The sequence below is a fragment of the Podarcis vaucheri genome (genome assembly GCF_965113315.1).
Source record: "Podarcis vaucheri genome assembly, chromosome: 1".
In the NCBI taxonomy this organism is placed as follows: domain Eukaryota; kingdom Metazoa; phylum Chordata; class Lepidosauria; order Squamata; family Lacertidae; genus Podarcis; species Podarcis vaucheri.
Genome location: NC_138759.1, coordinates 59,240,775 through 59,262,308, shown reverse-complemented (window position 1 = coordinate 59,262,308; position 21,534 = coordinate 59,240,775). Strand labels below are relative to the sequence as shown.

The 21,534-nt window shown below is 40.1% G+C and overlaps 1 protein-coding gene and 1 long non-coding RNA gene across 2 annotated transcripts in view; one reads left to right on the top strand and one right to left on the bottom strand.

Moving 5' to 3' along the window:
* Window positions 1-21,534, top strand: part of LOC309535116 — an 87,761-nt gene that overhangs the window by 23,661 nt on the left and 42,566 nt on the right. The gene's annotated exons all lie outside the window — the stretch shown is intronic.
* On the bottom strand, window positions 599-20,050 carry ELF5 (E74 like ETS transcription factor 5). Its single transcript, XM_082226817.1, has 7 exons — window positions 19,918-20,050; window positions 13,974-14,101; window positions 8,483-8,716; window positions 7,953-8,003; window positions 5,383-5,451; window positions 2,042-2,237; window positions 599-1,508 (listed from the first exon to the last, which is right to left on the bottom strand). Exons 2-7 carry the CDS (start codon window positions 14,098-14,100, stop codon window positions 1,412-1,414), a joined length of 774 nt encoding a protein of 257 aa, XP_082082943.1. The 5' UTR covers window position 14,101; window positions 19,918-20,050; the 3' UTR covers window positions 599-1,411.

Here is a 21,534-nt window from a genome sequence, read left to right as displayed (position 1 = left end):
GTAGCCTGAATTCTTGTACCTACATAACCTTAAGTGCATGGCTTTGCAATATTTTAAAATGTTTCAAATCTGTTTAATTGTACAAACTGACTGATCATGAAATGTGGAGGGATTTAGGAATACAAATAATGAAACTTCAGTACCCCCCAAAACCAAACCTTCTAGGCTCTTTAGGAAGTGGAGAGGGGGGATATCACAGTTTTAAGTGCCTGATATAGAAATGCCATAAGTTTCTGAGCCTCGCTGAAGGCAGGAGTGGAAAAGACATGCTAGTTAGATAAGAATATGAGTGGCAGAAAAATGTATACACTGATGCACGTATGTCCTCTGAGTTTAATAGGGATTATGATTCAGCATTTGACCAAACTGTGGGAGGCAGTGGAAGACAGGAGTGCCTGGCATGCTCTGGTCCATGGGGTCACGAAGAGTCGGACACGACTAAACGACTAAACAACAACATGATTCAGCACTATTCTACTAGATTACAGCAGTGTTCCCACAAACTTATTTTTCATTATTCTTTGACCAGAACCACAGTATTTGCTTTCACAAATTCCAAAATGTGTGTCTGTCTGTCTGTGTGTAAAATAGACCCTCATTTTATTTTTTAATTTAATTTCTTTAAAATATTTATATTCTGCCGTCCCCATGCTCAATATACTCCACTCCATAAAAACGAATGTAGGACAATATGCAGTCAGATAGTATTTGACTTACTACAACCAACAAGCCCATTAACAGAGTATAAACAAGTGATAACTATTTGCACTAAAGTGCATACAGTGATGGAAGCACCAGAAATGGGGGAGGGGGGTCGATAAAAATTGATAAATATATGGGCTCATTTTGAAATTAGTTTTCAAGCATGTGTTCTTTTGAAATCTATGGGTTTGGCTTTTTAAAAGTGACAGAACTGTGGATTCAGCGAGGGAATCTGATATATAGCTAAGTTCATTGTACTTTCTTATTGACTTGGATAGGTTGGAAATATGGTGTCCCTTCTTCACATTTTCTAGTGTAACTGCATTTGCCGCAGGCTTTCTACTTTCTTGCTCCCTCATTGATCTCACCGCATAAAGTGTGAGTTACAAATTCCTGCACAGTTTAGAAGATGGTCTGGGGAGCCCTGACTGGCAAACTGCTGCTCTTGGCATTGGGAACAATGCTACATATATAGCCCCAGAGTATGGTATACGTCTACGGAGCAGTTTTTGGGTGTTATTTTGATAAGTGTCAAGCATTTGATGATGCTAGTCCAAAAAATATGGAGAACAGTGAATTCCCCAATACAATCTTCAAAGTCTATTGTTGCTATTTTATCCAGTTATGAATCTAGAGAGGTCCTGCAAAGAGCTTCCCTTGGTGACTTCATGTTGCATATTTGACAGTGAGTCTGAAGCAAAAGGCTATTTCATAGCTTGCTCTCTTGCCATCCATGTGCATTCTTTCCAAACTTGTACACTAACCTTCTGTCCACTCGTTCCAAAATACCAGTTTTATAATAGTATCTGCAACAACAAAAATGAAGTTGGACTTAGAAACAGCTTTAACGTACAGTACTATGTTAAATGTTTTACTATGCTAGTCAATAAGACATTCTTTTTGAGAGACCACTCTAGTCTTCTGGCAAAGGGGAACTTGCACACTTACAGCACAGTTAAACTGCTCAGAGTTCAACACTTTCCCAGACACCATGAAGTTCAACTCCCTCCTTTTGAAACACTGAGCATTACATTTGTTTTCCTAAGAAAACAGTTCAGAGTCAAATTCTAGGATTATTGCCAAGGGAAATGGTAAGGTAATAGTATTAAGCGGCATATTCACTGGGTAGGTTGGCAAATGATCTGTTGACTAATGTCTCATTATCCTCATTTATTCTACTCACAGATTTGGCAACAGGATCCTATCTTTAATCAAAAGAGCCATAGCTGTGTCTCATGACCTTTGCATTATACAGCATAAAAAAATCAAAAAATCTTTGGAACAAGTTAAACTGTGAAATCAGCTGTCTTATATAATACCGATTCAATAAATAGCTTACCTGAGTGCTCTGCTTAGTTTTTCATAGGTCATTCTATCGTTTTTCTTTCTTTGCCCCCACATCTTTGCTAGAGCATCTGATTTAACAACTCGAAAGATGCCTTGGTCTCTGTCTTCCCATTCCAGAATACCACTGTTCTCCTCAGGAGACAGGAGGAGGTCTCTTACAAATTCCCATAAGTGAGAGCTCTGGAGACCTTCAAGAATTAAAAGCAGCACATGGATTTTACTAGTAAAAATTCATTTCAGAAGCAAGGCTGTCAGGGTTTTGAGAATTCCATTTGGGTAGGAGGATTATGATGCAGGGAAGGGGAGTGGCACACTACACTGCAAATCTGTAGAGCAAGCTGACATGGGCCATTACAAAAATAACCATGGTTGGCTGGAGATAGTGCTAAACAGCATTTGACTAGACCCCTTTAGGTGTCGCCCTAGGGACTTCTGAAGACTAAATGGTAATAATGCCACTGAGCACATGCAAAATGCTGTTTCCTCACTACTGTGTAGGAGCCACAATCGGTTCTCAAATATCAGCAGTGACAACTGGGACCTGTAACAAATGTGGAGTACTTCTGTTTAGTGTTCCAGCCCCCAATCATACTTTCAGGATAATACATTCACTTTGTTTCCTCTTGGTTTTTGTAATATTTTCTCCTGCAACCCCCCCCCCCTACATATGGACATTCAGAATTCCATGGATCTGGGCATTCTCAGTCATCACTGGTCTATTTCTGAATATTTTTACACCCTTAGATGTTGTTGTTTAGTCGTTCGGTCATGTCCAACTCTTCATGACCTCATGGACCAGACCACGCCAGGCACTCCTGTCTTCCACTGCCTCCCGCAGTTTGGTCAAACTCATGCTGGTAGCTTCGAGAACACTGTCCAACCATCTCATCCTCTGTCGTCCCCTTCTCCTTGTGCCCTCAATCTTTCCCAACATCAGGGTCTTTTCCAGGGAGTCTTCTCTTCTCATGAGGTGGCCAAAGTATTGGAGCCTCAACTTCACGATCTGTCCTTCCAGTAAGCACTCAGGGCTGATTTCTTTAAGAATGAATAGGTTTGATCTTCTTGCAGTCCATGAGACTCTCAAGAGTCTCCTCCAGCACCATAATTCAAAAGCATCAATTCTTTGGCGACCAGCCTTCTTTATGGTCCAGCTCTCACTTCCATACATCACTACTGGGAAAACCATAGCTTTAACTATATGGACCTTTGTCGGCAAGGTGATGTCTCTGCTTTTTAAGATGCTGTCTAGGTTTGTCATTGCTTTTCTTCCAAGAAGCAGGCGTCTTTTAATTTTGTGACTGCTGTCACCATCTGCAATGTTCATGGAGCCCATGATCCTTCATGGATCACTGCCTTGTTGTGGCAAAGGGGCTTGAATAACTCAGAGGAGCTATGAGCTATGCTGTGCAGGGCCACCCTAGACGGACAGGTCATAGTGGAGAGTTTTGACCAAATATGATCCACCTGGAGCAGGCCACTCCAGTATCCTTGCCAAGAAAACTCCATGGACAAAGACCCCCTTAGATATTTTCCCCTAAATATTTTTGTTTCTCAGTACCCTCATTTTTGCAACACAGCTGTTGGTATTAATATTGATTCATCTCATTTATCTATCACTATACATAGCATATTTACTTGAATGGAATGTGCACCATTTTGGCCAAATGACCTCACAAAAATTAGGGTGTGCATTAGATTTGATGGTGCCAGCAAATACTTTTTTGTTTTCAAGGTTTTGAAAATTGAGGTGTGCATTATATTCGATGGCACATTAGATTTGCATAAATATGGTACATACATATAGTATATACAATGTACAATATGATTATTATGGCATTCTCATTGCTTATGGGTTGATACCCAGCTGTGCTTGAGTGTTGACACTTCTATTGAAATTAACTGTTGAACTCCCCATCCCCATGAAGCTGGAGAACAAACAATTTAAGGAAATGAATGAACTATGAGTGTGCTTGAGTCATCATCTCTTGAGTTCAAGGAGGTTTACAGCTGCAGGAAGCCAATGCTGATAATTTCTGCTGAATCTCTTCTGTTTCCTAAATCCGAACTTGAAATCCGGTGACCCCACTTCAGATTTTAATAAGAAGAGTCTGCACGCTTACATAATAAACTCAGGTTTTGCTCTGCTATATTTGAGACTAAATTGCAAAATCAGATAAATAATAAGAGCTGTTTTTTTTTTTTAAAAAATCTCATAACGTATATGCATAACTACAGCTCATTCAACAATTTCAAATAAAAATATATTTTTTAAAAAAGCAGTAAAGGGATATATGCCTGTGGCAAACCTGTGAGAACTAAGCTCAAGTCTCCCTCAACTATGAAACTTAATGAGCGACTTTGCCCTAGTCAGCACAGCCTTCTTTGCATGCTATTCATTCAAACAGAAAACTGATACAATCACCATTTCCACTTTAGAGCTATTCATATATTTTATGCATATGACCAAATGCCTCCACTCCTACTGACTAGTAGCAACTGGTGTGGTTGGGTGGAGCTGTGGAGCTGCTTTGCTGATACTGCTGCCTCTGCTGCTTGCCAGGATGGGGCAGGGCCATGCAGGTGCACTGATGGCCCCACCCTTGCGGCTGCCCTGCTTCACCCCATCCAGGTAAACAGCAGCAATGCCAGCGCCAGGAGGGTGGCTCCACAGCTCCACCCTGCCACACAGGCCACAGCTGATAGCTTCCAAACCAATTCTTCCACAGTTCCTTTGGATGCTATTCATATCCTGTCTTTATTCATTCTTGTTTGTTCAGCATTCTACCAAACCATCCTCTGACTCTCTTATTTCTTTATTCTCAGGCTTCGTGCCTTCTCAGCTGCTCCACCCCTTCCTCTGCTTCTTTTCTCCTCCCGACTAAATGTAGAGTTGCCTTTTTTTAAAAAAAAGAGTGTGAGAGAATTCCCTTGTGACAGGAATAAGTATGGAGCTTTCCCCACAACTGGGCTGCAGTGATTTTGTAGCTGTTGTGTCTCGAAACTGCTAGTAAAAAACAGGAAAAGCCTAGTTAGACACGGCTTCTTCTTCATCTTTGGACCTTCAAGGCCTACAACACCTGCTTTTTGAGTTTATTCTCCAGTAGGAATCTGAAAAGGTATTTGTCTCTTGGATACTAGGAGTGCCACCTGGTGGCTGTGTGATGCTGCGAGCATTGCAGTAGGTAACTATTGCTTATATATGAGAACTGGAATAAACATTTAAACAAAAACAAGCACTGTTCATACAGACTACAAGCGTATTTGGAGATGTACTGCAAACAGTGACGTTTTCTATGATGTTTCAAAGGCTATAGATGGCGGAGGTATACCTACTTGTTCTGCTGTGACTTTGAAACTCTTGGCTCTTGATGCCACCTGTCCTCAAACATGCCTTATCAATATCTGGAAAACATTTTTTAAAAAAGCATGGACATAAATAAATATGGATGAATTTCAGGGTCGGGTGACAATGTGACTTAAAGAGGTCAAAGTGTTCACCCAATAACATTCCATGCAATACTAAACCAACATGGGTCTGTGATTTATCTTAAAATAAAAAATCCAACTTTAACATAAAGATAAAGCAAAATGAATTATTAACCAGAAGCTGGACAGTTAGCTAAGCTGGCAGCCAAAAAAGAGAGAGAAGTACATAAGATACCAGTGGCCAGATTTCAATTATCTGAAAACATGGTTATTTGGAAACACAGTGTGTCCTGATTGTATCTCTATGTAAATAGTGCTTCTACCTACAGTATAATCTGAAGGCCATAGTTATGGAGTATTGTAGGCAGTGTCAAAGTTCATTATTGGACATTGGTACCTCTGTGCTGATCTTTAGACTGATGTTAGTGTTGATGCAGATTTTCCTTTTTTTGCAAGTGCTGGTGTTTTGGGGTTTTATTGCAAATGCATGGAAAAGCACAGTGTAAACCTATGGGTCTGGTTTCTAAGAGACTTGCACAACCGAGAACCACAAAATATGATCTTATATTTACACAGGTCTTTGGTCATGTCCCATTTATTTATTTAATAGCATTTCCAAAGTCTGTCCAATGTGGCTTGCAACAAAGAAAAAGAGGAAAGAAAAAGAGGAAACTTCAAGAATCAATAAAAACGGAACAAAATAACTAGAAATGCTTCAGGCAATCAAAAAATTGGTCTAGGCAGAAATCCCCAAAAGCCTGATCAAAAGGGGTATCAAGCATTGCTCAGTTCCAGAAGGAATTGTTCCATAGCCTCAGGACCATGCTGCAAGGGCTCTGCTTCCAGGGTCAGATTTCACAGAGCACAAATATATGCAAACTAATGCAGGGCTTATTTGATGAACAAAGATGGCAGGAAGAGCAAGGACCAAACTAGCCATTGTGATAAATGCTCTTTTTTGTTGTTGCATTTTATGTGGGAGGAAGAAGAAGAAGAAGAAGAAGAAGAAGAAGAAGAAGAAGAAGAAGAAGAAGAAAGCAAACATCAGCCATACAAATAGGGAGATTAGCAGCATTGTAGTAGAGGTTTTTTAAACCCTTTCCTCCCTTGCTGCATTTCTGATAAAAAAATACATTGGATCTTCTTTCTTCAACAGTAGGAGAAATTTTCATGAGCACTACAGAAGGGGAAGAAAGGGATAAATTCCCTTTCCCTGCCTATTCTGATCAAAAAATGACCTTGTGCACCTGCCAGTAGCTAGTATTTGTATTTAAAGTGTATGTTAATACAAAGACATGTTTTAATGTCATATCTAAGTTTGGCCTATGGTCTCTGAGACCACGGATCCCAGACTGTGTAAACTTTCATAGGCATGTTCCCTGCTCTGCACTTTTAACAGGAAACAGACTGCAGCAATATTGCACCAACTGATACTTTTTTAGTCTTAAGAAAGCCCCATATAAAACACATTACAGTAGCCAACCTTGGAAATTTCAGTCCTTATAGGCAAAGTTCCTATCCTATCAGAAGGTTGGAGGTTCGAATCCCCATGATGGAGTGAGCTCCCATTGCTCTGTCCCAGCTCCTGCCAACCTAGCAGTTTGAAAGCACACCAGTGCAAGCAAATAAATAGGTATTGCTGTGGCAGGAAGGTAAATGATGTTTCCGTGCGCTCTGGCTTCCATCACGGTATTCCCTGGCCCACTCCTTGGCCACTTCCGCCAGCCCGAAATGGTTGTGCCAGAAGCGGTTTAGTCATGCTGGCCACATGACCTGGAAAGCTGTATGTGGACAAATGCTAGCTCCCTCGGCCTGAAAGCGAGATGAGTGCCACAACCCCATAGTCACCTTTGACTGGACTTAACCGTCCAGTGGTCCTTTACTTTTTACCTTTTTCCTGCACAACAGATTTAATTTCCAGAGTGTTGTTTTATGTACCACAAAACTTGCTTATCAATCTATGGTATTTTAAACAATGTGTGTGTGGGATTATTGTTTCCATTTGTTATGTATTTTTGTGGGTTTTTTATTGTAAAGCATCTGTGATCCACGGATGAAGGGTGGTATAGAAATTTAATAAATATTAATAATAACTAAGCTCTTCAATTGTTGCCGTATTTCACCCTCCAGGACAGTATCACCTCCAACTTTCCTGGATTCAGTTTCAGTCTATGTGTCCAAATCCATTTGATCACAGCTCATGAGACATAGAGCTGGGTGTCATAAGTACAGTGGTCACACCCAATTTCAAAATTCCCTGTGGTTTCATTCACATAGATTCTAAAGAACATTGGGAAGAGCACTGAGCTTTCAACACCAGATGTTAAATTTCATGGGACCAGTTTTGTCTCTCCAGTGGTCACCCTGCGAGTTCTGGTCCCTGTGGACTGCTGTATATTGAAGCTGCAGTTACGGCTTTTAGCTATGAGCTTTCACTCTTATCTAGAAAAACACACACTTTAAAAAAGTTTACTTACAATCTTTTTCAGACGACTTTGTATCTTCATTGTCATGAAAGAAGGAGACACCTATAGAGAAAACCATAAAAGTTTTTAATAATAAATGTCTGTATTGAGACTTTTGGTACATACACTGCATTAAAAAACCCCAGTCCCTGGTCCAAAACAGACTCTTAAAAATACAATACTGTGCTACTGTTGTAGCATTTCAGACTCCTCCATTACACTTCATCAAAAACCTAGTTTCCCTTGTATATTCCCTTTTTAATTTCCATGTCCTTGTTCCCCTGTCCCAGTCTTGTCTACCTGCCTACAGCACAAGATATGATTTTGTAAAAAAGATTTATTCTTGTGTAAAATTCACTTTCCACCTTGTTTTATTCTTGTTTTCCGCACACTGAGTGCATTTACATACATGCCCAGACCAAAGTGTGGTTCAGGGCAACGTATAAATCTCTGTGGATGTCAGTTCAATGCCTTGTGCAAATATTATCAGTCACAGTCAGAATGAAACAATCATACTCCAATTAAATCTTTGGCACACTGACCATGAGCCTTGATGTTTTGTAGGATGAAATACAGGTATTCACCACAAATGCCTGCAGCATTTAGAAACTCCTCTTGGGTCATGCTGCACAGTTGTTGGCCATTGATGTTAAAGTGGGAAAATGAAATACAGTTGGCATCCAGTTTGTATTGATCACAACAAAATTGTAGCCACTCGCATACGTTGTTTCTCGTCCAGTATTCGGGGTAAACAGATGTCCAGGAAGAATCAGAACCTGCCACAGTGCAATGAAGGGAAAAAAGCAGTACATTTAAACTGGATGATTTATTTTAGACACCAGAAGTTTAAATGGAAACACTGTGTTAACAAATATTGATTAGGGTTAGTTCCAATATCTTTGTGCAAGGATCACAATCTGTGGCAATGTCCTATTCAGTGGCGTAGCGTGGGTTGTCAGTACCCGGGGCAAGGCAAGTAATTTGCACCCCCTAACCCGTGGATTTGCGCCCCCTAACCCCCAGATGTTGCGGCCGGTCCCCCCTGCACCCCCCACGCTACGCCACTGGTCCTAGTATCATAAACAGATAACGGTATATCACACTTGTATAGGGTTGCCTTATAAACTGGGAAATTCTTGTAATGTCCTGGTGGTGGCGGCTAAATTGGCGCCCGGGTAAATGTAAATATCCAGGACTTTGTCTGCTCCCCATTGAAGTGCTCAGCAACTTTTTGAACAATCGCCCCCAAAAGCTGAGCAAATGTGTCTGGATTTTTACTTCTTGAAATATGGCAACCCTACACTTGTGCAGCAGGAGAATTTCTGTTCCTAAGCTGGTAACATGTGGGGGGGACTGGCAATAGCTACATGAGCAGTGTTGCACAATGTATTATGGGGCATAGAAATGGGAAGACATTGGGATGGAACAGGGCAAAACTGAGACAAAAATGACAATTTAGGCACAGAGTTTATGCAGAAATTCACAATCCAGCTCCCTTATTCACTCACTGATTATTCTTTATCCAGGCATTTTATAACATCTGAAAAGAGCTCTAGCCAATCAGTATTGGAGATAAACTATCAGACTAGATTGTCTGATCAAGGCAGGCAACACGTATGCTTATCAATATTTATTAATCCACTTGGACCTAGCTTTAGCAGGAAATTGATTTTAACAGGAAATCTGTTTTTTATGATAAATGTGTTATGAATCATGATTCCTGTTTCATTGCTATGAAATGGACTTTTCTCTCTCTATAAAATACATTTCTCTCTATTATTCTCTACAGTGTTTGTTCTCTACAGCTTGAAGAGACCAAGTCAACTGCTTTTCTGATGCTGAAATGTATTAACCTTGAAATGCTTTGGTGATTGTTTCTAAAACTTGATGGATTGACTCGATGGAGATAAATATCAGCTTTGCTAGTAATAAAAATGCTAAGGCATGTTCCTTTCTTTCATGAATGATTCTTGCCAGTTTAGTCTTCTTGATTGCTTTCACTTCTAAAAAGCTCAGATGATTTTTTTGAAGTCAGAAAACACCCTGTAGAGGTGATTATGTATTTAATCAGTCTGCCAAATATGGCAACTTTAAATCTAGTGTCTTCTCATTTATTTTCATATTCTTTTGTACGTTAACACTTTTGAGGGAAGAATCTATATCACCGACTTGGGCAGTTGGGCAAGAATGGATAGCAATAGTGACTTCAAGAGTGTGTGTGGAATCGTGGGCATGCAACACAAAATGTAGAATACCAGGACAACATAATGTAAAATGCTGAATGAGAGCAATGGCACGAGAAGGCTATTGCTTGAGGTTTTATTTACTATTTCTGCCATTGGGGAATGGGTCTCTATCAAGAGGTCCCTGGTTCATATCCGGGTGCCCCCTCAACTAGCTTTGCAATTCTGGGCTGCATCAATAGGAGTATAGCATCTAGATCAAGGGAAGTAATAGTGCCACTGTATTCTGCTCTGGTCAGATCTCACCTGGAGTACTGTGTCCAGTTCTGGGCACCACAGTTCAAGAAGGACACTGACAAACTGGAACGTGTCCAGAGGAGGGCAACCAAAATGGTCAAAGGCCTGGAAACGATGCCTTATGAGGAACGGCTAAGGGAGCTGGGCATGTTTAGCCTGGAGAAGAGGAGGTTAAGGAGTGATATGATAGCCATGTTCAAATATATAAAAGGATGTCACATAGAGGAGGGAGAAAGGTTGTTTTCTGCTGCTCCAGAGAAGCGGACACGGAGCAAGCGGACCAAACTACAAGAAAGAAGATTCCACCTAAACATTAGGAAGAACTTCCTGACAGTAAGAGCTGTTCGACAGTGGAATTTGCTGCCAAGGAGTGTGGTGGAGTCTCCTGTTTTGGAGGTCTTTAAGCAGAGGCTTGACAACCATATGTCAGGAGTGCTCTGATGGTGTTTCCTGCTTGGCAGGGGGTTGGATTCGATGGCCCTTGTGGTCTATTCCAACTCTATGATTCTATGAAGAACCTTGTTGCATTACTGAATTGGATTTAAAAAATTATCTGGTGGGAATTCAAAGCCACTATCAAGTTTTGAATGCAATTGGTGAAATTAATACATTTATGCACTGTAATTTTATACCTACAGCTAAAATGGTGCTATTAAGTATTTTCAGAAAGGAACTCCAGGGCACAGTGCACAAGTCATAGATTGTCTTTCTTTTACTAGCATAAATAATATAAATAACACTCCAGTATAAGAGTCTGGATCCTCCTGCAACAGAACAATGGTATAGACAAATATTGTCCTAACAAAACAAATTCGTATCTGCGATAAGTGACAAGCTCCAGCCTCTTTTATGGAGGACTGGTATTCATCTAATTTCTGGATTTATTCTACTACATTAGTTGTTCTGCGATGCTTTCCCAGTACTACTACATTGTTGCTGTTGGTGTGTGTGTCCCTGAAAAAGTGCTTTTTTTAAAAAAAAGGTGTGAATGTGGCAAAAGACAGCAGCATCCAAAATGGTCACCATGATCTCATGAGAAAAAAATGGGATGTCCTGTTTTTTCCGGGACACTTGGCGGGTATGGGATTGCAGCTGGAAGTTACAAAATATGCACTGACTGGAAATAAAGCAGTATAGCTGCCAAAACGTTTTGCAGGCACAAATAGTATTGAAAATGGGATTGTGTGTGACTGCCTTGATAGCATCATAAGCTCAAAAATCATGAATGTGCAGTAAAAATGATATCTGGAAGGAACCTAAGACTACATATAGCCAAACAATTAATCAGGTCAATTTTGCATAAGGAACACTTCTACTGCATTTGGTACAGTAGCACCTCATTGTGAGTCCAGCCCGTTTAGCGTCCATTTCGTGGAACGTCCGTGGCAAACCTGGAAATACCAGAATATGTTACTTCCGGGTTTGCTGCACGCACAGAAGCTCTAAATTGCGCAAAAACATTCATGTGCGTGCGCAGAGCCGTGCTTTGTCGAGCGTCCATTTCATCGAGCATCCGGGGCTCTGAAACAGATCCTGGACTCAAAACAAGGTACCACGGTAAATTGCTTTTTCATTAGTCATTGCAGCTTGGCTCTGTACAGCCTTTCCCAAGCAACAGGGAGCTAGGTGAGAGAGTTATGTGAAGGCGTTGGCTGGTCTAGCTGCACATGGGAACAGAACATCAGGCTGCTCCTTCCAGCCAATCAGGATTTCTGAAGAAACAGGAAGTGAACTTACTTCACCCTCTTTTTTCTCTTGCAAAAGCAGTCCAGTTGTCTACAAGGCCCTGCTGAAGCAAACAAGAACAGAAACTTGCACATTCTCATCCTCAGCTCCTGGACTTGTGCATAGTCTTTAATTTTGACCTGGCCAATTTGTTTACCATGATGAACTCAGCAGGGATTGGCTGCTGTCAATCTTAGTTTCTTGACATCATCATTTAATATTTGCAAATGATGCATCACAACCTAATGCTTGTAAAAAGGAGCCTAAAGTTTATGTGGCACTATACATATGCTGTACACAGAGCTCACAATTTAAACAGAAACAAAAAGGAAAAACATGTTTACAGAAAAAGAAACCTTAGTGAAATTAAAATGAGAATGGTAAAAACATTTTTTGAAAGGGAAATCTGTTCAGTAGCTAACATGAAGATTAAGGAATTAAAAAAGGATCAAAACCATGAGGGGGGAAAATGAGATTTAAAAAATAATTTTCTGAGAAGCAGTTATATGTGAAATAGCCAAGAGGCAAGAGCTGCATGTAAGGAGTCATGCAAAAAGCAGAGGGAACACAAAGATGAGAAGAGTACCAGAGGCAGATTTAGGGGAACGCGACCAGTTTGGTTGCACTGGGTGCAGAACTTCGGGGACACCAAAACTATGCTGTATAATGGAAGGCGAGAAGTGGAGGGGGTTCACCGAATGTTGACGCACAGGGCGCTGCTAAAATTTTAGAAACCAAGATCTGCCACTGGGAGCATAAGGGAATGGCATTTTAATGAAACAAAAGGATGCGTTAAGAGAACAAGAAGGAAAATAAAGGAGAAACCATGAAGATAGACACGAGCGAGGAAGGACACCAAGAGGCTTAAAAGTCAGAAGATGATGAAGTTAAGCTTGAAACAGTACAAAAGAAGAAACCAATGAAGAGGAGTATGCGAACAGAAAGTTTCCCCCTATGCAAATTGTTGATGTGGGCTTTATAGGGCCACAGCACATGGTAAAGAGTTGAGCCCCACTACTCCCTAGCATAAGGTCCTGATGCAGATCCCCCCCAAAAATTTCTATAGCCCCCAACAACAACCCTGAAGTTTAGGGCACAGATATGAAACAAATGTATTATCTAGTTTGCCCTTCAATGAGCAGAGCAACTTAGCACAAAAGTAAGAAACGTACAGTTCTTTCCTCTGTGCAAGAATAATAATTGAGCTAGTAGTGTGTTGTGTAAGATTTTACAAGGGAAAGCAAACAAAGAGAAATGAGCCGACAGTAGTTCCGCATCTAGTCAGGCAGAACCTCTAGTTCTGCTCTAAGATGCCTGAAGAGATGGTGGAATCAGCTACTTACTAGGTTCCCAAGGAAAGGTTAGTCAGGCTTCTCTTGTGGATTTCTAAGGCATAGATTTGTATTTCTTTGCATAGGGTTGAACAAGATAATCATCATCTCCCTTTCAGCTCTTCGATTGTATGATTTTCATGGTAAGCTGCCCTTTCAGCTACCAGTCTGTCAAGCAAATAAACCTATTTTCAAGGTCTGAACCTGAAATGTCTTACATATACAATTAAAAAAGGTAAAGAATGAAAGCAACAAATATTTATTTGCAATAAAAAATGGATACAGTTGTCAGTGAGCCAGGTCTCAGCACAATAAATGAACAAGGGCAGTGTATCTGGAAAGACGGTCAGACACAGAATATTACATCACTGGAAGACATATTTATTTGGGTAGAGGATGTTTTGTTGTGGTTGCAGTGCAATTCAAATTATTAAGTAAAAGTAGTAGCTGGCAGTTACTGTGTTGAGTGCTTGTTAATGAAGCACCAGTGTACCCACCTGTTAGGTGATCAAATGGAGGGTAGTTTTCTTCAGGTGCTCCAAACAGTTCTGACCAAGACATCAGGGATTCACATAGCATTGTGTTTGGCAAGAAGGTATTGTGGCTTACTGAGTCCAGCATCATCCTGAAATATAACATTATTATTCTCATTGGTTAATTCCTACACATGCAACCACAACAATAGTTCCCCAGTGCATAGTCCTAACCCTATCCTCTACCAAGTAAGCTTGACCACTCATGCCTTGAACTGATATATATTCTTAGTAGACTTGCAATAACATGTCACATTAAACTATAAACAATGTTTTAATGCCAACCTGGCACCCGCAGGTGCCGCAGCACCATTGAAGGCCTTCGTTGGCAGCCCCAGACAGGAGGTACAGATTCTGAGCTTTCATTTTTAAAGAAAGGTCAGTCTCTTTCCCCCTTAGGAAGAAAGTTGTGAAGCAAAATGTGCTGGCGCCCCTCTAGCAATTTCTGTGAAATGAGCCAGCCTGGCTGCTTTTGTCTGTTTGTTTTTAGCCAACGAATGAACTCAGAGCTGTGTTTGGACACCAGCCAGTGAAAATTCATGGAATCCTGAGAAGCTTCCCTTCCTCTTTAGTGCTCTGGGGTCATCCCATAAATCTGAATGGTGGAAGATTCAGGGCAGACAAAAGAAAATACTTCTTCACACACTGCATAATGGAATTTGTAATAAGATGTAGTAACCAACTTGGATGGCTTTTAAAAGGAAATTAGATACATTCTGAGACTCCAATACTTTGGCCACCTCATGAGAAGAGAAGACTCCCTGGAAAAGACCCTGATGTTGGGAAAGATGGCGGGCACAAGGAGAAGGGGACAACAGAGGACGAGATGGTTGGACAGTGTTCTCGAAGCTACAAACATGAGTCTGACCAAACTGCTGGAGGCAGTGGAAGACAGGAGTGCCTGGCGTGCTCTGGTCCATGGGGTCACAAAGAGTTGGACACGACTAAACGACTAAACAACAACAACAAATGGAGGATAAGGCTACCAATGACTGCTAATCATGATAGTGATAGTTTATCTCCAATATCAGCAGCAGTGTGCATCTATGTACTGGTTGCTATGGAACAAAAGTTCCATTGTTGGTAGGCTTTCCATAGCAATTTGGTTGGCCAGTGCTTGGAAACAGAAAAGATGGGTGTTTGGTCTGATCCACCAATATGCTGCATTTTGTTTGCATGGAAGTATATATACACTTCTCTGAGCTTTAAAAATAAGGAAGAATTTCTTGTAGTCAAAAGCAAGTATAATATATGAAAACTAGCCTTTGACTACAGCTGCCTTGAAACCAGAGCATTATGTTCCATTTCATTCATTCCCTAGGCCAACAAAAGAATTTATTTACCTATAAAAATATTTATATACCGCTTTATCACAAAAATGTATTGCAGCAGTTTACAACAAGCAATTTAAAAACATAAAACCAAACAATACCATCATAAAAAAGCATAGTGAAGGGAAGGGAAGTTTTTAATGTCTGATGCTGTATTGTTTTTGATATTTGGTTGGAAGCTGCCCAGAGTGGCTGGGGAAACTCAGCCAGCAGGTGGGTGGGGCATAAATAATATGTTATTATTATTATTATTATTATTATTATTATTATTATTATTAGCTAAGAACAAGTCAAAAACAAAAATAAATTAAGACCAAACACCTGTAGACTATTCTGGAGGATGCAATCTTAATTTCCTGCATAGGCCCTGCAGAATAGAAAAATTTTCAGCAGGTGTTTGAAAGTTGGCACAAAAGGGGCCCACTGAATCTCTATTGTCAGGGTGTTCCAAACGGGGTCCTGAAATGGACCTCATCAACTCAGTGAATAACCAAAGATGCTCCTGGATTAGAAACTTTGACATTCCACCCAATCAGGTTGATATTGCGACTCTGCATAGTCAAGGGTTTATGTTGTGAACTGCCCTGGGATCGTTGGATGATGGGTGGCATACAAATTTAATAAATAAAAATAAAGACAACTGAGAATGAGAGCAAGTTAATAAATAAGCAAACTTTTTGTTCAAACAAAGTATCTTTAATCACTGCTTAAAAAGTGACAGCTTTGGCCCGACCTCTTCATAACCACCACATTTAGGATTATGTGGCACATCTTCATACTCAGAAAATTTCAGCTCTTTGGTAGGTTTTATCCCTGACATCTCTCTTAGATTGTCAAGCATAGTGAATGTCAGGGTAAAACAGATAAAAGAGGGTAGTACAAAATGTAAGGATATGTATTTTGTTATAAAATCCCTTGCAAAGAACTGGATATTGAATTGTTTGGTTCAATTGATTTTCACTTACACAATAAGAGGGATGTGAAATAGGCTGAAGGAAGGAAGTGACTTTTTTGCATAGAGGCAGGACTAATATGCAGGACACCCTTGCTAGATTTTCCTGTATCTTAATTAGCTACATAGAGAAGACAAAAGCACTCAAGGTGCACAGGGCTTGCTATTTGTCAAGGGATATACTGAAGTTAATCAAGTATGATTCAAGCTACGGGAAGAAATGAACAACTATTTGAGTTATAGCCCTGTCTCACCACAACCTGTGGAGATCAGTTAACACCTTTCGCTGAGAAAGAAAAGCTGTTCACTGAGATTTTGAAGGAAACTTTATTATGGCTTTTGACACAAATCCAGCCCATTGACTGTTCCATCTCAGATTACAATCATTTCTGAGGAAAGAGAAAATTGTACTGGAAGAATTCTGAGTCATCCTATAATGTGGCTAATCAAATAAGAGTTGATGTTTGACAAAAGCAATACATCAAAGAGGGATTGCATATTTAAATTTTCTCTGAATGCTAACTTCCTTCCCTGCAATTGAAGTTGTATACAAGTGGATTTTCATGTGAAAATGAGGTGGCAAATTCACTTTTAACTTTGTCAGCCCAGGTTAAATGTTTGACTCAGCCCTTATTCTCAGATTTAATGAATGCAATTGCTCTTTCTGCTGTTCTAAGGAATCTGAATGGTTTCAGGATTCCTGTTGCCATAGATATATGCATTTGACATTGGTTTATTATTCACTAGTACACCCTTCATTTAAAGAAATCTGCCAGAAATGACTAGCTGAACCTCACTGGTGGATTCAAATTTTGCCCTTTTTTATTATTAGCATTTCCAAGCAAAACCAGGTGTGAGGCTGCTAGTACTTTATAAGGTGGAAATAGCAGTTCATAATTAGTTCGGCAACTGAAGCTAAGCTCTATCTACCTTTATGAAAGTTAATAATATTGTATGTTAGAACTATAACTGAAAGGCAAAGTGACCTTAAACATTTGACTTTAAACCTTTCTATTACTGCTGTTAAACCCTTTTATTGCTATTCCATTGTGCCCCTTCTGGGGTAGTTTGTCCCCTTTTGGTCCCTACCCTGCACTCAGCTCTCACCTGGAGCACCTAGAAGCTGTTAGCATTTGACAGCGGCCACACCTTGGCCGGCTAAACCAGGTGAGGGTAGCCGATGGGTCTCAAACGCTCCATGAGATACACAATTACTGTATACATTTGTTTTAGTAAGTGCTGAGGACTTTGGTAGTAATAGTGATATCTATTGTTACAAATAAACATTTATATAAAAAATAGCCTTCAATAGAGCAAATTTGACCCAAACCAAATTAAATAGTCCTCTCTCCTCAAATTCTTGGTCTATGTCTATGACAATGTACTTCAAGCCTAGAAGAATAGGCAGCAAAGATAACTGAAGCAGCATGACATTTTAACAAGACTGAATGGAAGTTCCTAGCCTTAAATTGCATTCCGCCACCTGTCTTCCCCCACTTCAGAAAAAAAAGATATACACCAAAGTCGGCTGCCAAACAAGGTGACGATTGCCACTGTGAGCCACAACCAATTTAGCCTGGAATCTTGACTTGACTATCATAAGCTTAAGAAAAATGGTTTCTTGGCCCCCTGCTCTATTTCCAGCTCCTTATTTGTATTTCTAACAAAATAATTATTGGAAAAAGTCTGTGACAACAATATAGTTTTGGGGGTAAAAGGGATACAATACAACAAGGTGATTGTTATAATTGCAGAATCAGGAATCGTATGGTTTCCTGGCAATTACTTTTTAGATCAGATATGCAATATGAATATAAATGCACCACTTCAAAAACAGTTCCATGGACCTCAACAAACAATTAGACAGTTTGAAGTATGCATGTACAGGACTAAAAAGGAAGGAAGAATTAATTTTATATATTTTACAATTTTGCCAACAATGTACTTCAACATTATATCTGTTAATTGAAGGAATACTCAGAAATAAAATCAAAATGAGGCTTCTGAAACCATTTTAGTTTCTAAAAAGTAGACTTTTGCAAGACTAATGAAGTCTCCTTTATCACATGATCACTAATATTCCATATATTCTATATATTCCAGATATTCTATTATGAAAAAGCTGGCCAATATCCATCCAAAGATTTTAGCACTGTTATGCCTCATTGGTTTCAAAAAGAGAATTAGGCATGTGCTTTAAATCTTTTCCATTGAATCCAGAGGGATTTAAACATGGGGCATCTTTGGGAGAAGAAACGGCTAAGGAGTAAACACTACATAAATCTGGAGTGGAGTTTCTAAGATGATTGGATGGCGTATTGTATGCCTCCTTCCGAAAACTCTTGCAGTCAAGTTGGTGCCAAATGTATTGCTCTGCTTTGGATCATATCAGTGAGGCTGAGATGGGATCATTGTCGGAGCATCCCAAACTCACTGCCCAGGACTGCGGATGGGAGAGGTCATTTTGGTGTTGCTAACACAGCAAAAACATTGTGTGAAGCAGCAGTTACAGGTTACCAGTCTCTGCAGCCACAGAAGGCACTGCGATTCTCCCATGGTTTGACTTCACACCCAGAGACATAATACTCCATTGTCTCTTGAGGCAGACGGATGCCAACAAAAATGTGAAAAAGATTGGCTGGATCATTACCAAAATAATATACCATTTTTACTAGTGAATAAAATTTCTTCTGGAACCATCTTTTACTTCAGACACCTCAGCATCTGGTGGATTATCAGGACTCTGGTTCTTTCTTTGCTTCCACTGGCAAATGGTCAAAGTGTATTGTGGTTGGAAACACATATTCAAAGTTATATTACTGTTATTGTTCAGACCCACATACATCTCCTAGAAAATTCAAGCATTGCCGTTTTTAGATTAAGCTTTGCGTGTTTCTCTTGAATCTACGTATCTTAAGGATAGCTTTCTTACCGGCAACCACCACCAGAGGTCTCAGCAGTACAAAAGATAACATTTATTTACAGAAGATCTCAGCAATGCCTTCCACACCCACTAAATTGATAAATTGGTTTATGGTGTCGATCCTAGATAAAAACACACATTTGCATGTATTTGTTTGTAATCTGATTTGCAGGATTAATTATTTTTATACACCAGGCCTTGGCACCATTCATTAGAACGATGAAGATTTCAACATTACCCAGTGCTGTGTTCCCTCATGTAAAACAAAATTCATTCTTAGAGACCAGTGGCAAGAGCGGAAAGTTCTTTAATGAATATTTATAGCCTTGCCCTTGCCATCTTTTCTAAAACGGAAGTCTTGCTGTTTTCAATGGAACCTGTTCCCAGTCACAAGAAAGTATGCATAGAATTGCAGCCTTAATGTTCTTTGAATGATCTTCAGCACAAAAATTAGACCGGGTGCCATGATAGAAGTGCTCCTGTGTTGTGTTTGCTGTATGACAAGAGCACAAAGTGCATCAGATAGCAGTTCGGTTAAGAGCTTGAACAGATTAATGTTGCCAGCCTGGAAAGGGTGGCAGTTAGGGCAGAAAACACCGGTGACAGGTGATTTGCACTGCTCACTTGATTTGCACTGCTAACACCACACTGCGCAGGAACCTCCTTTAAGACCCTTCAGCTAAATAAATAAACAGAGCTTACGTGCTGCTGGGAGTGCTTATTCTCTTCTCAAGGAATTGTTAGATCCAAAAGCTGGTCTCCAAAGCCAAGAGGCTTTCCGGCTCTGCGAGTTGTACACTGGAAGGAAGGCCACCTGTGGTTCTGTGATATATGGAACACTCTCCAGACAGGTCTGTTTGGTTTTTCAGGTTCTTATATACACACCCCCTTTGATGACAGTGATAATAAACAGTGTGACACAGCTGAAAGGAGAATGAGAGTAAAAAAAAATGGTCGTTTAAGTTCAGACCAGTTTCATTTTTTACCTTAAAGTTTTCCCTTCTCTTTATAAAACAGGCAGGTTTTAGGGGTTATGAGAGGTAGACAAGGCCCCGGATGTTTTGAATTGTGTCTGATCTTTATAAAGCTAATGGAGTTGAAGCATTTTACTTTTTTAAAAAAGTAGTTTTTCCATTTAATTCTCAGACCTAGAAGTAGTTCACACATCAAGAGGTTGGCTTTATATTATTAACATAATATTATTAACGGCTGGTCTATGACCGTATTAATAAATTCATTCATTCATTCATTCAACATAGAAGAACAGGGGGAAACGCTTCCCAAATTGTGGGCTGGGTTGTTTGTGAGAATTTCCCCAGAGGTGAGGAGTCAAAACAATGTAAAATACGTGATTTTCTAGGTGACTTTCTGGGTGACTAGGTGTTAGGAATAAGAGGTGGTTATTTGAAAAAGAAAGCAAAGTTTCTTTGAAGTTTTAATTTAGTAACTAGTCTGTTAAACACCAGACTACAGTGACAGTGAAGGAACAGAAAAAAATGAGTTGCAAAGTAAAACTTTATTAGTTAGGCCAACAAAACTTTAAGACATTGAAAAGATGTAGAGTATTCCCCACAGCTGTCCCCACCCCCTTTTTGCTGTAAAATATTCATTATTAAAAGGTCTCAAATATAACTGTTACTGAATTTAAAATGACAAATATCTGTACTGTCAAAGTCATTCCCCCCCCTCTGTACCAGGGGTCAGCAACCTTTTTCAGCCATGGGCCAGTCCACCGTCCCTCAGACCATGTGGTGGGCTAGACTATATTTTTTGGCAGGAGGGGGGAATGAATGAATTGCTATGTCCCACTACTCATGTAAATGAGTTTGATCAAACTGCGGGAGGCAGTGGAGGACAGAAGTGCCTGGCGTGCTCTGGTCCATGGGGTCACGAAGAGTTGGACACGACTAAACGACTAAACAACAACAACAACAACTACTCATGTAAAAACACGCTGACTCCTGGACTGTCCGCGGGCTGGATTTAGAAGGCGATAGGGCCAGATCCGGTCCCCGGGCCTTAGTTTGCCTACCCCTGCTCTATACCCTATTATTATTCTTGAAAATAAATAAAAATATACCAAAAAAGGTCTCAAGTGATTTTCATAATTGAAATGTTTTGTAGTTGACTAACAGAGTAAATTCTGTAGACTGTAAATGGTCATGTAAAATCTATACTGCAGGTGAAAAAAGGAGCTAACTCAGGGCCAGTTATGCCCCAGAACCAGGACTCCCACAGGTAAGCTCCTCCAGCAGCTCCAAGGAGGAGATGGATCCAGTCTGTCATCTGTCCTGTCACGCTTTTGTGGGCAATGGAGCC